We start from the raw sequence: 13,693 nt of genomic DNA on the forward strand, positions 1-13,693 counted from the left end.
CTCTTCTCTTCTCTTCTCTTCTCTTCTCTTCTCTTCTCTTCTCTTCTTTTCTTTTCTTTTCTTTTCTGTCTAGAGACCAGGTTATGAGATTGGCTACTTTTTGTATTTTTTGTAGAGATGAGGTTTCGCCATGCTGCCCAGGCTGATCTCAAATTCTTGGGCTCAAGACAGCTGCCTGCCTCAACCACCCAAAGTGCTGGGATTACAGGTGTGAGCCACCACGCCCGGCCACAATTTGCTTTTTCTACTTAGCAATATATCATGAACATTTCTTCAAGTTGTTTGGAAGAATATGAGAAAAAATATTGAAATACATAATTTTATTCTAAAATTAATGTGTTCATTCTGTAAAATTGATATAAAACAGAAGTATATAATCCTGCTGTCCAGAGGTAGCTATATAGTTTAGTGCCTACTCTTCTGCACTTTTTTTTTTTTTTTAAACAAATCCTGAGGTTAACTGGTTGGTGGATTAGAATACCTTCTTTAGAAAAAGTTTGAGCTAATGAAGAAGAGAGCATCGTTTATTTTACAAAGGTATATATTTTACTTTAAATTTCAATATAGCAAATAATATGTAAATAACAAATACATCATTTGTAATAATCTTTAGGGGCATTCACTCTGGAAACCACCAGCATACAGGAAGCCTTCTGTATGTTGACTAATCTTTGGCCATCTTCAAGTAATACCTCATTGGTGTGTGAGTGCTCTAAGCTGCATACTATATAACTATCCTTGTTTAAAGGCGGTGCTTTAGGCTGGGCGCAGTGGTTCACGCCTGTAATCCCAGCACTTTGGGAGGCTGAGGCGGGTGGATCACCTGAGGTCAGGAGTTCAAACCAGCCTGGCCAACATGGTGAACCACCCCACACCCCATCTCTATAAAAATATAAAAATTAGCTGGCCATGATGGTGGGTGCCTGTAATCTGTAATCCCAGCTACTCGGGAGGCTGAGGCAGGAGAATCGCTTGAACCGGGGAGGTGGAGGTTGCAGTGAGCTGAGATCGTGCTACTACACTCCAGCCTGGGTAACAGAGGAAGACTCCCTCTCAAAGAAAAAAAAAAAAGATGGTGCTTTAAAGTCTGTGTACTGTATCAGCCTTTCAGACTGGATTTTTCAATTCAGTTTGTAATTTTATCCAGAAGTAATTTACTGCTTGGGTGATGTAATACAACCTATATGTGAGCCATAAACTGGTAAACAAATATTTGTTGTGAAATGACTTAGAGGATTTACAGGTTATTAAAGTACACATATGACTTTAGTAGATAGCAGGATTTTATGCTTCAGAAAGGTAAAATTAAATTGTAGTAATAGTCAGAGGACAATAGTCAGAGGTACATAGTTACTTGTGGGACAATAATAATGCTTGACACCTAGTAGGTATTTCTTAAATATGTGTTAAATATTGAATGAATTAAAGAACCCAACTCAAAAAAGCAGACCAAGAATATAAACATGTAATTCACAGAGAATAAATCCAAATGATTAATAAACACATGAGAGTTTGTCTAACTTCACCAGTAAATGTGAATCAAAAACCATAGGGTAAAAAATGCTCACCCATGAGACTGAGGAAAACTTTAAAATCTGACAACATTAAATGTTGGTCAGGGTATGGGAAAAAATGATATACTTCCATAGGTCTAGCAGAATTCAAAATGATACAGTAACTTTGGGCAGCAATCTGGCTGGCTCTGGTGAACTGAAACTAGAACTAGCAGTTCCACTTCTGGAAACATACATGAAAACCACTCTTGCAACTCTTGCACGTGTGACTAAGGAGACTTAGTCTCCTAAATCTAGGGATTTTTATTGCAGCATTGTTAGTAAGAGCAAAGAAATGGAAACAACCAATCCTTCATTAGTAGAAAAGAAATAAAAATAGAAAAGGGGAACAAAATATTATGTATTTATATGCTAGAATATTAATGAACAATATTGTAAAATGAAATAGCTCTATGTATATTAGCATAGATACTTTCCAAAATGGTTTCAAGTGAAAAAAGCACAAGTTGCAGAATTATGCATAGAGGAAGATATTGCTCTGGAAACTTAAAATACACTTGCAAAAGTTTACATTGGTTATGAAAGCTTTTATAGGTGCGTAAAAGGATGAAGAATTACCCTGAAGGATATACACCAAACTCACAGTAGTGACTGCACCTAGGGAAATAGGAAAGGGACTGGGAGGTTATGGGTTTTTTGTTGTTGTTGTTTGTTTGTTTGTTTGTTTGTTTTTTCAGACAAAATATTGCTCTGTTGCCCAGGCTGGAGTGCAATGGCGTGATCTCAACTCACTGCAACCTCCACCTCCCAGGTTCAAGTGATTCTCCTGCCTCAGCCTCCCCAGTAGCTGGGACTACAGGTGCGTGCCACCATGCCCGGCTAATTTTTGTATTTTTAGTAGAGATGGGGCTTCACCATGTTGGCCAGGCTGGTCTGAAACTCCTGACCTCAAATGATTTGCCCACCTTGTCTTTCCAAAGTTTGCTGGGATTGCAAGCGTGAGGGACCGTGACTGGCCGCGGTTTGTTGAAAGAACTTTAAATATAAAGTTTTATTTTTTTCACATGCCATAAAAGGACTGAGAGCCGATTTGACAGAAGTCAACAGTTGTTAATTCCTGGTAGCAGAAATATGAATGATATAATTCATATTTTATAGTTCATATAAAATGAATATATGAATATTTCATAATTCTTATATAATGATATGCTGTTTTGCATTTTGAAATGGGGGTCACTATATTTATTCACTAAATAATTAATTTACATGATACAACATTCAAAATATATAAAATATATACAGTGAAAGATATTTTCCCTTCCACTCCAATTGCCCAGTCCCATACTTCCCCTTCCTCAGAGGCAGACAATCACTGTTAACACTTTCTGGTTGCATTTTTCCAAAGAGATTCTCCCCACTCCTTTACGCACAGTACACACACACACGCAAATATAGATATTTACATATATATGTATATTTCCTACAAATGGTAGCATACCATTTTGTTTCTTCTTTTTTTTTTTTTTTTTTGAGACAGAGTCTCGCTCTACACCCAGGCTGGAGTGCAGCAGCACAAATTCGGCTCACTGCAGCCTTTGCCTCCCGGGTTCAAGCAAGTTTGGGCTAATTTTTGTATTTTTAGTAGAGATGGGATTTCATCATGTTGGCCAAGCTGGACTTGAACTCCGGATCTCAAGTGATCCACCCACCTTGACCTCTCAAAGTGTTGGTATTACAGGTGTGAGTTTAAGGATTTCCAATACCTTTTTCTTCCTTCCAAAAAGAGGTCCCATAGATGAAATACAATATAGTATATAAAATATAAAAATAACAAGGTACCAGAGGTAGGAAGACAGGAAAAGGGAGGGAAGAAGGGAGATTGAGACTGTGGCAGAAGAAACAGTAATAATTCAGTAGACAATGGAGAAATCTTTTTTTTTTTAATGGAGTTTCGCTCTTTTTGCCCAGGCTGGAATGCAATGGCACAATCTCCGCCCACCACAACCTGTACTTCCTGGGTTCAAGCTGTTGTCCTGCCTCAGCCTCCCGAGTAGCTGGGATTACAGGCATGCACCACCACGCTGAACTCATTTTGTATTTTTTTAGTAGAGACGCGTTTTCACTATGTTGGTGAGGCTGGCCTCGAACTCGCGACCTCAGGTGATCCACCTGCCTTGGTCTCCCAAAGTGCTGGGATTACAGGCATGAGCTGTAATCCTCGCAGGAGATAATTTCATCAGTTGCGGGGTTGGGGGAGGTGGTGGTGAGATCAGGGTATTGAGTACCCCAGCTATGCTCTTCCTGTGGGCTTGCCTTGTGCTGGCTGTGTTCTTCAATGTTAAGTCACTGTCCTCATAGTTATTCTGCGTAACTCCTCCTCCATCCAGGGCCACACCAAATTCCTCTTCTTGTCCTTGGATCCCAGTGGTAGTAACAGTTTGGCTACTTCTAACCCGAGGTTACTGCACCATCCTTTGTGGTTTCCCTATACTAATATCTTTGTAAATAGTCTCTTTGGAAATAACCTCTTCCAGAATTATCTTGAGTGTGCCTTTCTTTTTGGTTGGGAACCTGACTGGGAACCTCCTTCAAAAGTATTACTTATCTATTACATATCCTTTTTGTCTTATTCACTGTAGAATTAATTTCTTGAAGGCATATATCATATATTTTGTTAATATCTGTATTCATAGCATTGAGTACACTTCCTGTGGCTATAGGATATTGATAAATATTTTTGTCTTGAGAAGCAAGAATGGAAGGAATGGTGGAAGATGGTAGGATTATAGTCACCAAGCGGGTTTTTAAAAATCTTTGTTTGGGCGGGGGGTGGTGGCTTATGCCTGTAATCTCAGCACTTTGGGAGGCCGAGGCGGGTGGATCACCTGAGGTCAGGAGTTCAAGACCAGCCTGGCCAACAAGGTGAAACCCCATCTCTACTAAAAATACAAAACTTAGCTGAGTCTGGTTGTGCTCACCTGTAATTCCAGCTACTAGGGAGGCTGAGTCAGGAGAATTGCTTGAACCCACGAGGTGGAGGTTGCAGTGAGCCGAGATTGTGCCACTGCACTCCAGCCTGGGCAACAGAGCAAGACTCCATCTAAAAAAAAAAAAAAAAACAACTTAGTTTGCTTTCCTAAAATTTTCTCATTTCTCCCAGTCTCCAAATCAGTTCAGTAACCATTTTCTCTGTGTTTCTGCTCTGTGGAAATCACTTCACTAGGAGTGGGGTTCTGGCTAGTGATTCGGGCATGGCTCATGCCTCCAGAAATTTGTCTCAGTGAAGGGACCACTGTGGCTAAAGTTTCTTAAAGCAGGAGGTGTCTCTTGGGGGTGGAAAATGGAAGTGGGATCTGACACTAATGGAGAAGGCGTGGAAAAGCTTCTGTGGCTGTAGGAAGAGGATTAATGAGCAGTATTAAGAGCCAAGTTGAGACTCCATAGCAGGAACTTATAGTGCATCTAATCCACTTTACCTTACACAAAACTACTATATTAGTCTTCCTAAAGTAAACCTGGGGTGATGTCATGCTCTTGCCTTAAAATCTTCAATGACTCTTCAGTTCATGTAGAAAGAAGAATGAGCCCCTATTTTGATGCAGTGCTCTTACTTTCATGGACCTGTTTCTTTTTTTTTTCTCTGTGTGTAGAAATTAAACTAGTTTAATTTCTATTCTCCAGATGGGCTTCCACAGGAATTCCATAGGAATATCTCCTGCTTCTATGTCTGTTGTGGGAAATCAGGGACCCCAAACGGAGGGACAGGCTGAAGTCACAGCAGAAGAACATAAATTGTGAAGATTTCATGGACATTTATTAGTTCCCCAAATTAATACTTTTATAATTTCTAATGCCTGTCTTTACTGCAGTCTCTGAACATAAATTGTGAAGATTTCATGGACACTTATCACTTCCCCAGCCAATACCCTTGTGATTTCCTATGCCTGTCTTTACTTTAATCTCTTAATCCCATCATCTTCGTAAGCTGAGGAGGATGTATGTTGTGTCAGGACCCTGTGATGATTGCGATGACTGCACAAATTTTTTGTAGAGCATGTGTGTTTGAACAATATGAAATCTGGCACCTTGATGAAAGAACAGGATAACAACAGTGTTCAGGGAACAAGAGAGATAAGACTTTGGATTCTGACTGCTGGTGAGCCAGACGGAATGGAGCCATATTTCTCTTGTTTCAAAGGCAAATAGGAGAACTATCGCTGAATTCTTTTTCTCAGTGAGGAATATCCCTGAGAAAGAGAATGTGTCCTGAGGGTAGGCCTATAAATGGCCCCCAGGGGGCAGCCGCCTTTTATGGTCAAAGTCGAAGGGATGAAATAAGCCCTGGTCTCCTGTAGCACTCCAAGGCTTAGTAGGACGAGGAAATTCCCACTTAATAAATTTTGGTCAGACAGGTTGTCTGCTCTCAAACCCTGTCTCCTGATAAGATGTTATCAATGACAGTGCAAGCCCGAAACTTCATTAACAATTTTAATTTTGCCCCATCCTGTGGTCCTGTGATCTCGCTCTGCCTGCATTTGCTTTGTGATATTTTATTACCTTGAGAAGCATGTGATCTCTGTGACCCACACACTATTGGTGCACTCCCTCCCCTTTTGAAGATTGCCAATGAAAACTTGCTGGTTTTATGGCTCGGAGAGCATTACGGAACCTGCCGACATGTGATGTCTCCCCCAGACACCCAGCTTTAAAATTTCTCTCTTTTGTACTCTTTCCCTTTATTTCTCAGACCAGCCGAGGCACTTAGGAAAATAGAAAAGAACCCACGTTAAATATCAGGGGTGGGGTTTCCCCCAATATATATCTTTATGCATGAATTCTCATTTGCCTGGAATAGGAAGCCTTTCTCCTGCCCCATTTCCACCTGATAAATCCTACTTACCCAGGCCCCTTATTTTCTGTTTGCTCTTGAATTTATTGTTTCAGGAGGTGTCTCCCATGGTGATTTCATCTTCCAACAGAGAGTATCTCCCTTTCTAATGCCAGATCCTGTTGGCCATTCCTGACTTTAAGCAGCCTCTTGCATTTATGCCTCCTGCTCTTGGGGTAGTAGGAGTATCCTATTATTATTAATCTCACTGTTTCTTCACTGTCCTCTGTTTAACGTTACTAACACTTTTGTAACTAATGCTCTGTATTAAATTCATTCTATTGAACCACCTGATGTTAGCCGTTTTTCTGATTGGCTGATTTCTGATTCACTGTGTTAGATTCACTGTGTTAGCACACCTGATTGAAAGACTGTGCTTCAAGATCCAACTCCATCTTCTTCGTGGACCTCTTTTCATTATATGGCTGAAAAAGATTAAAAAAAAAACTCCCCTAGAATATTAAAAATATCTGTTATTTCAACAATCATATTTTTCTTATGACATTGTAAGCATATCTACTAATTTCTAAACAAATAAAATATCTCAGAAATTGGGGAAAGGATGATTGACAATTACAAATAATTATCTAAGTTTCTCTTGTAGATGCCAAATACTTGTTCATTTTAGTACTCCTGACTTGTTTCCCTGTAGTCCTCTGCTACACTACTAGTTGTAAACTCTTTGGGGGGCATACTCATCTTTGGATTTGTTCCTTATCCAACTGGCAGAGAACTCTGTGCATTGTACATGCGTGCTATTTATTGAGTTGGGCACAGACTCATTGCTTGGCATGTGTATTTTCTCTTCTTTCGAGACAGAGTCTCACTCCGTCACCCAGGCTGGAGTGCAGTGGTGTCATCTCGGCTCACTGCAACCTCTGCCTCCTGGGTTCAAGTGATTTTCCTGCCTCAGCCTCCCAAGTAGCTGGGACCATGGGCACCCACCACCGCACCCAGCTAATTTTTTGTGTTTTTAGTAGAGACTGAGTTTCACTGTGTTAGCCAGGATGGTCTCAATCTCCTGACCTTGTGATCTGCCTGCCTTGACCTCCCAAAGTGCTGAGATTACAGGTGTGAGCCACCGTGCCCAGCCATATTCTTAATTTTCATTTCATATTCCAGTTGTTCTTTGCTATTATATAGAAGTAAAATTCATTTTTACATTGACTTTACAGTCCTGTGACCTTGCTAAATTCACTTATTTGTTCTAATCATTTTTTTCTAGATGCCAAAGAATTTATTTTATGGTTGACTACATACACTATTATGTCATCTGCAAGTAAATAGTTTTACTTCTTTTCCAATTCAGATGCTTTGTATTCTTTTTCTTGCCTTATTGCAAGTGCTAGAACCTCCAGTGCAATGTTGACTACTTCTAGAATATCCTTGTCTTATTCTTGACCTTAGGAAGAAAATGTTCAGTCTTTCATCATTAAGTATAATGTTAACTGTAGTTTATTTTTTTGTTTTATTTTGTTTTGTTTTTTGTTTTTTGAGACAGTCTGGTTCTGTTGCCCAGGCAGGAGTGCAGTGGCAAGATCTTGGCTCACTGCAAATTCTGCTTCCTAGATTCAAGCAATTCTCCTCCCTCAGCCTTCCGAGTAGCTGGGATTATAGGTGCTTGCCACCATGCCTGGCTAATTTTTGTATTTTTAGTAGAGACAGGGTTTCACCATGTTGGCCAGGCTGGTCTCCAACTCCTGACCTCAAGTGATCCACCCACCTTGGCCTCCCAAAGTGCTGGGATTACAGGTGTGAGCCACCGCACTTGGCCAATGTTAACTGTAGATTTTTTGATACATGCTGTTTATTGGGTTGAGGAAGTTCCCTTCTATTTCTGGTTTGCTAAGAGTTCTAGTTATAAATGGGTGTTGAATTTTGGAAAAACGCATTTTCTACATTTGTTGAAATCAACATTTGGTTTTTCTCCTTACCTTTTGTCATTATTATTGTGAATCTTATTGATTACTTTTCAAATTTATATCTACATTTCTCATTTTAAGTTACAAAAATACTGATAAGTTATAATAGTTGCTTGTAAGTTTTGTTTGCAAGAGTTGATCCTCAGGTTTCAGATTTGTGGATCTGAAATATCAAACACTTAACAGCAACCCTGAAGCCTTTCCTAACCATTATTTTGTCTCTCCCACTTACAGCATTCAGAAAAGGCCAAAGGCACTAAAGGCAAATAACACAGAGTAATGTTTCACAAGGTGTGATTCAGGAATCCTTTGCAACAGAATTACTTATAGTGCCTGATAAAGCTGTAGATTTATGTGCCCTACCCATACCTTATTCAGACTCTGCAAATAGGGCCCTGAAATATGCATTTTAAACAAGCTTCACAAGTATATTCATGCTAAATTAAAAGAACCACTAATACACAGTTAATTATGTGTGGGTTTGTGTGTGTATGTGGGTACACAGAGTATCTTCTCTGCCCTTTTATATAAAGAAGGCATTATTATTCTGTTTACAAATGTGTAAACTGAGGTTTCATGAGGTTAAAAAATCTCACTTGAGTTCATTCAGCTAATAAGTGACAAAGCTAGGTTTTGAACCCAAGCTAGAGCATGATTTCAATCAGTAGAATATACTGCTTCCATGTATTCACGGTTCGTGTTCCATATTTGTTTTGCCCGAATTACCCGTAAGATTGTCTCAACCATTGCTTTGGTATATTTTTGTGTAGTTTGTTATATCCTCACTTAGGTAAGGAATTTGTGTGACTCCGTTAAATATGAAAGTTGAATCTTGCTTTCCAAAGCAATTGTTTCTCTTTGATTCACAAATTTCAATTCAAACACTCATGCATAGGAAAACCAGCAAAGCAACAAAGTCCCTAAAAGAATATATTTTTCTGTTCTTTTCAGATGTTTTGCCTATGATCCTATGATACTAAAAGAGTTGAAAGTATAGGAAAATAATAAGCAATTACTATTAATATTTTTTTCTCAGACTACAGAGTAATTTTACCTTTAAAAACAGATGGAAAAATTCAAAATAAAATATTAGCAGCTGGGACCCAGTAGTATATAAAAAGAATAACTTACCAGGGCTAGGCACAGTGGCTCACACCTATAATCGCAGCTACCTGGGAGGCTGAGGCAGGAGAATCCCTTGAACCAAGGAGGCGGAGGTTGCAGTGAGCTCAGATCATACCACTGTGCTCCAGTATGGGTGACAGAGCGAGACTCTGTCTCAAAACAAACAAACAAAAAAAGAATGACTTATCATAACCAAGAAGTGTTTATTGTAGAACTGTTAAAAGTTTTTATATAGTTCACCATATTAATATTGACAGGAAAATATGATTATTTCTATGAGAGCAAAGGAAATTCTAATAAAAACCCAACATTAATTCCCATATCTAATATTTTAAAAATAGGAAACTTTCTAACATGAATACAACATCTACCTCAAACTAATGGACAACACCATGCTTGAGAATGAAAATCAAGAGGCATTTTCATAAAGCCAAGGACCATACTGGATATCTGTTAAGATAGTTATAATAACAGAATATCAACACTATTATATATTATTTTCTGGAAGTTTTAGTCAAGGCAATTAGACATTAAAACTAAATGCTTCTTAAAAAGAGGAAATGAAATAATTTTGTGTAAGTAATATAATTGTATTGCAAAGACAGAAATTAATTAATACAAAACCTATTAGAAAAAAATTTTGTAAAGGCCAATAAGGTGGTCAGTTTCAAAATAAAAAAGAATAAATAATTTCCTGACAGTTAATGACAAAAGGAAAACAAATATAAAACATGTAGGAATTAATAAAAATGTAGAATCTATATATTGAAACCTTTTTGAAAATGTAAAGGAAAATAATTTCTTAATTTATTCTATGATTTTAATGCAAATTCCATCAAAATCTCTATAGTGGGAAAGGCAGTTTTAAAATAACATTTCAGATCAGTAGGGAAAAGATGGTCTATTGATTACTGATTAAATGCTAATTAGAATATCAACTATCCATTTAGAAAATATAAAGCTAAATCTCTGCTGCATACCTTACACCAAAATTAATTTGAGGTAGATTAAAAAGGAAACCATAAAACCAGTGGGAAAAATATCTATTAATAATTATAAATTCTAAATGTCTCTATTTTTCTGTTTATAATTTCTATTTTTTAGAGAGGTTATGTATTTTTAAAAGTGATTAATAAAAAAATTTCCAAGTAGAATACTTAGGCCAACAGGAAATTACAGGGCAAGAGAAGTGTCTCATTTTTCTTTAGGGTTAAGCAAAGGCCAGGCTTGGTTTGTTCTGACAATAGGAATTATATTTTCTGTTCTTATTTAATCTTTTACTCATATAATTTTTTCTGTATATTATGATGAATGAAATAATTACATATTCTCCCTTCCCTAGTCATAAGGCTTGAGATCTCTAAAGAGAGTGTTTATTGATGACAATAGGAAGTTGGCATGTGGGGAAATACACCAGAATAGTCATGTCTTCATTCGGACGCTGAAAAGGAGTCAGTGAAGCATTTCTCTTCTTAGAAAGCAGTTGTTTCTCAGTAAAAATTACTTTAATTATATTTTAAAATATAGGTACATGTTCATTAGCAAACATAACAAAAATTCTTTATTTCCTATTTATTGACTACTGCCTGCTAGTTATTTTCATTAGTTGTTTGGATATTGGAGTGAGATAGAAAGCATTATTTATTGTTGTCTTCACTTGAATATTTAACATTTTGTAAAATTTAAGTCATTATTGATTTTACTTTCAATAATGAGATATGTTTTATACATTTTTCTATATCAAATGATTTTTCTTTCATTTTAATTTACTTAAGAGTCCTATGAATTGGCAAGAAAAGGTCTGAGAACAGATGAACAGATGGGGACAGTCCTGCCTTGGACTCTCTCAGGGCAGAGTATAAATGGGTGGACATGATTGATAGTTCACTGTAACTCAAAAGTATATGCTACCGTGAAGATTATGTTTATTAAACTGATAGTAGAAATTGTCATTTACTGGGCTCGTACTATGTGCCAGGCATAATGCTAAGCACTTAACTCATTTAATCCTCACCACAGTTTGTGAAGCAAATGTTATTCAGATGAATTTTCTAAAGAACAAAGTTGTCCAATAATGGATGGGGCTACTCACAAGGCAGGAAGTTCCCACAACCAGAAGTGTTCCAAAAGAGACCAGGTGATCATTTATCAGGAATAGGATAGTGGCATTCCTGTTTGAGTAGAAGGTTGGCTCAAGTGACCCTTGAAATTATAACTGCTTCTAGGTTTCTATGATTCTGCTTTGCAAATGCCATCACACCTTGTAATATAAACCAAATAACACCAGCAAAATCACTCAATTTAAAATCCAGTTATTGGCTTGGTATGGTGGCCCACGCCTGTAATCCCAACACTTTGGGAGGCTAAGGTGGGAGGATCATTTGACATCTGGAGTTCAAGACCCGCTTGAGCAATATAGTGAGATCGCATTTCTACAAAAAAATTAGTCAAATGTGGTGGCATGTGTCTGTATTCCCAGCCACACAGAAGGCTGAGGCAGGAGGACTGCTTGAGCCCTGGAGTTTGAGGCTGTAGTGAGCCATGATCACACCACCGCATTCCAGCCTGGATGACAAGGTAAGACCCTGTGTCAAAAAAAAATTCAGTTATTATGTTGTAAACATATCAGTTCTTTCTGTCAGTTGAGACACTAGTGTTGTTTGCTTAAACTTATAATACAAGTAGTTTTTGGTTTATTTTTTCCTGTTGAGGTTCAGTGGCCCTCAAGTTTAAAAGTGGATTATTGAAATGGTATACTAGAATTATGACGACTTTAATATTAAAATTAAATATGTTTTTGATTTCTCATCTGTAGTGCCAAAAATTTGGGGGAAATTAGGAATCAGTGTAACGAGAAGTTAAAAGCATAAATTTTTGGCATCATATGTACTTTGGTTCATATAGCTACTATATTGAGTATATATTCTGGCTATATGTTTTTGGCAAATTAAGTACCTTTTCTGAGTTCCAGAATCCTTATCTGTAAGAACCTGAGGAAATACTTACTTCATAGTTTGTAGTGAGAATTACCTGAATAGAGTGCTTTGTGTCTGGCATAGAGTAAGAACCCAGTAAATTGTCAAGTAAATTATTACATTAAAGAATAACATCACTAAAAACATATACTTTTTTTTTTCATTTTCAACAATGTATTTATTCAACCTGGCACATCCAAAATATTATTCCAACATGTAATCAATTTTTTTGTTGTTGTTTGTTTTGAGATGGAGTCTTGCCCTGTCACCAGGCTGGAGTGCAAGTGGCACGATCTCAGCTCACTGCAATCTCCGATTCCCTGGTTCAAGCGATTCTCCTGCCTCAGCCTCCCGAGTAACTGGGATTACAGACACATGCCACCACGCCCAGCTAATTTTTGTATTTTTAGTAGAGATGGAGTTTCACCATGTTAGCCAGGATGGTCTCAATCTCCTGACCTCATGATCCACCCACTTCGGCCTCCCAAAGTGCTGGGATTACAGGCGTAAGCCACCGTGCCCGGCCCTAATCAATATTTTAAAAATCGGTAATGAGATATCTTGCATTCTTTTTTTATGCAGACACTTCCAGCACATCTCAATTCACATGTTAAATTTCCAAGTAAATGCTCGATCTATATTTAGATTTATAAAATTCACTTCACATATCAAGTTGTTCCAAACACACTTAAAAGTCTCCTAATAACTTTATTATCACTTCAAATAGTTAAAATTAAATAAAGTTTAAAATCCAGTCCTCAGTCTCACTAGCCACATTTCCAGTGCTCAGTAGCCACAAGAGCTGGTGCCCACCACATTGGACAGCATTTTTTTTTTTTTTTTTTTTTTTCTGAAACAGAATCTTGCTCTGTCACCCAGACTGGAGTGCACTGCAAGCTTCACCCCACCCCCCTGTCTCAAGCGATCCTCTCACCTCAGCCTCCTGAATAGCTTGGACCACAGGCATGCACTACCACGCCTGACTAATTTCTGTATTTTTAGTAGAGATGGGGGTCTCACCATGTTGCCCAGGCTGGTCTGGAACCCCTGACCTCAAGTGATCTGCCCTCCTTGGCCTCCCAAAAGGCTGAGATTATAGGCATGAGCCACAGCACTCGGCCTGGGCAGCTTATTTATAATTGGTTCTCAGCTCTGGCTACTCGGCAGAATCCAGAATCCATAGAAAAGGCTTTTAAGAGTACAGTTCCACAGCCCCCATCCCCAAACTTATTCAACGGGAGGCTGGGAAGGACTCTGGTTCCAAGAGGC

General features: G+C 38.1%; 1 protein-coding gene across 1 annotated transcript in view; it reads left to right on the forward strand.

Moving 5' to 3' along the window:
* Window positions 1-13,693, forward strand: part of CNGA1 (cyclic nucleotide gated channel subunit alpha 1) — a 50,376-nt gene that overhangs the window by 10,797 nt on the left and 25,886 nt on the right. Inside the window, exon 3 of the mRNA XM_023224675.2 lies at window positions 3,048-3,252. Coding sequence (XP_023080443.1) covers window positions 3,162-3,252 — 91 coding nt within the window. The 5' untranslated portion in view covers window positions 3,048-3,161. The remainder of the gene's footprint in view (window positions 1-3,047; window positions 3,253-13,693) is intronic.

This window comes from Piliocolobus tephrosceles, chromosome 3, assembly GCF_002776525.5.
Source record: "Piliocolobus tephrosceles isolate RC106 chromosome 3, ASM277652v3, whole genome shotgun sequence".
Classification (NCBI taxonomy): domain Eukaryota; kingdom Metazoa; phylum Chordata; class Mammalia; order Primates; family Cercopithecidae; genus Piliocolobus; species Piliocolobus tephrosceles.